At 46.4% G+C, this 2500-nt stretch overlaps 1 protein-coding gene across 1 annotated transcript in view; it reads right to left on the bottom strand.

Moving 5' to 3' along the window:
- The window catches only part of sik1 (salt-inducible kinase 1), a gene marked incomplete at both ends in the record, with an annotated part of 11643 nt that extends 11395 nt beyond the window's left edge, over positions 1-248 (bottom strand). The window contains one exon of the mRNA XM_084443542.1: positions 111-248. Within this exon, the coding sequence (XP_084299668.1) occupies positions 111-248 (138 nt within the window). The remainder of the gene's footprint in view (positions 1-110) is intronic.
- Positions 249-2500: the final 2252 nt, after the last annotated feature.

Raw genomic sequence — 2500 nt, 5'->3', positions numbered from 1 at the left:
GTTTATCTTCCATCTGTTACATTAACTGGCAGATAATTCTGTCTATTTGGATGTGAATTAGCCAATTAGTGAAATGCGAGTCTGTGGACAGAATGAGGGCTGGCGCAGACCTGCGTCTTGGTGACTTTATGCCTCGCCAGTTTGACCACGGCGAAGTTCCCTTTCCCCAGCGTGCGGATGATCTCGTAGAAGCCGACCTGCAGAGGCCTTCCCTGGGCAGGGCTGGCCCGCTCCGTCAGGATCACCATGGTGCCCGCTTGCTTTGGCCTTGTATTCCAAAGAGTGATTCAATTTCAGTGTACTACCTGCGATATCAAACCAGTAGAGGGTTAGACATTCCAGTGGTATGAAGCACGAATCACCAACATGTTATTATATTTTTATAAGTATTTGTTCTGACCATGCTACGCGAAAAACCACTATGAATGTACGTCATTACAATGCATGTTCGTTATGCTGATATGCTGTTAATATTACCACTTCGCTATCCAATTAATAACATAGTATCTTTGTTATTCTATAAAAAAAAGGTCCTGATCATGATTTAACGCACAAGTAACCAACATGCACAAAGAACTCAATGTCCTATGTGAAGCACGCCCCGTAGGCTACAGCAGATTTAAATGGAATTTCGTCTACATTTTTCGTCTAAAATGCCACGGAAATCTTTCCGCAATATGCCCTTGTCTTTTTAACAACGGATGTATAGGCCCACGATAACAGTTTTCTCTTATAAAGGCAAAACAAAAAAACTAACACTAACACAAACGCCCTTGAAGCAGAAAGTAAAAGTCGACTGATCAGCTGGGACACATCAAATATGAACAGAGTATGAATATAACAAATAACTCACTGGACAAGAAATAAATGATATTTGGTCTCAAGGTTATGACTAATAAACTATAAACCAATGTTTGAAAGGACATTAAGAACTGCTTACCTTATGCGCACACCACCACCTTTCACAGTCCAGACGAATCTCAAACGCAATACCAGTCATTCCATATACGAATATTATATTTGCAGTAAATGTTGTAAAAAGAAGTTACCCCCTTTATCGATATATATATATTTATTATATATGTATATATTATGTAGGCTATTATATTATATATAGGCCTATATATATATATTATGCCTATACAATAAGCATTTGCTGTACAGGGAGCGCGAGCCGTATGATTAGTAACTATTTACAGTGCGACCGGACAGGTAGGCTCTGCGCGCTCACTCAGCTCCGCTACCGGAGGGGAACTCCTCCTCTCGCGCTGCCAGAACAAATTGCTACCCGCCTCATTTACGTCACACGCGCGTCAGAACTCCGAGCGAGAGGCAAGGCCAGGATCGGGCGCAGGTTGCCGGGCAACGGTGCAGGCTCGCAGCGGCGGTGACGCGCGTGCTAATGGAGGGTTGCTTGGCGATGGGGACGGTGACGTCAGTGTGAGAGATGTGTCACCACGTGATGTTTCCTCCCGAGCTGCTGTGCGGCTGCGCGCGGATCAGCTCATCCCGCCTCGGGCGTTCAGCTGGAAGCTCGAGCGCAGGCCCTGCTCTTTACTTTGGAAGGAAGTCAAACTGAAAGTTGCTCCTTGGGGAATCTTCACAACGAGAATGACCTCATTTCCAATCATTCTATAAGGCTTGTGAAACCGTGCTATGCCGTGCATTAAAAAAAAGAAGAAAGATAATAGCCTACTTGATTGCTCCCCTCCATCTCCCCTGAACCTCCTCTCTCGGGGGAGGGGGGGGGGGGGGGGGTAAGGTTAGCTAGGGTAAGGAGGAGAGGAGAGGGAGAGAAGGAGGGAGGGCAGGAGGGAGGAGAAGGGTTGTAGAAGGACAGTAAGGGAGGAGAGAGAGGGGAACTTGAAGCTAATTCGGTTTCGGTTTCTGCCGCAGTGTGTGTGTGTGTGTGTGTGTGTGTGTGTGTCTGTGTGTCCTTCCGCCTGAGAGAAAACCGGTACCTTAAAACTATATTAAAGACAATTCATTTGGAAATGCAATCAAACACCCACATACACACACACACACATGCAGTCTCCTGTCAGTGAGTGCAAATTGAAAAGAACATGATTTGGAGCCAGAGCGCCCGGTTCAAACCCAGTGACATCAGTCGCAGCGCTAACTAGAAGCACCGATTGTTACTGCCAGCACATTCCAATACCAGCCTGGGGACATTCTTTCATTTTGACGTCAAACAAATATCTAACATGTCTCCTTCTGCTCTGTCAGTATAAGTGAGTTTCATTCCTCATTCCTTCTCTCGCTCCCTCTCTCTGCGTCTGTGTGAAGGGAGTATTAATGGAGGCTGGTGTTCACCTGCATACAGATGGCCTCTTTCTGTCAGACCCTCTACCTATCTGGACCAGAGCATTCTGGGTGAGAGGAGGGAGGGGGGGAGGGAAGTGGGGGAGGAGGACTGAAAGGGAGGAAGGGTGTGCGTGTGTGTGTGTGTGTGTGTGTTTGTGTGTATGTGTGTGTTTGTGTGTATGTGTGTGTGTGT

Source organism: Borostomias antarcticus, assembly GCF_949987555.1.
Source record: "Borostomias antarcticus genome assembly, chromosome: 9".
Taxonomy (NCBI): Eukaryota; Metazoa; Chordata; class Actinopteri; order Stomiiformes; family Stomiidae; genus Borostomias; species Borostomias antarcticus.
This window is presented reverse-complemented; position numbering and strand designations above follow the sequence as displayed.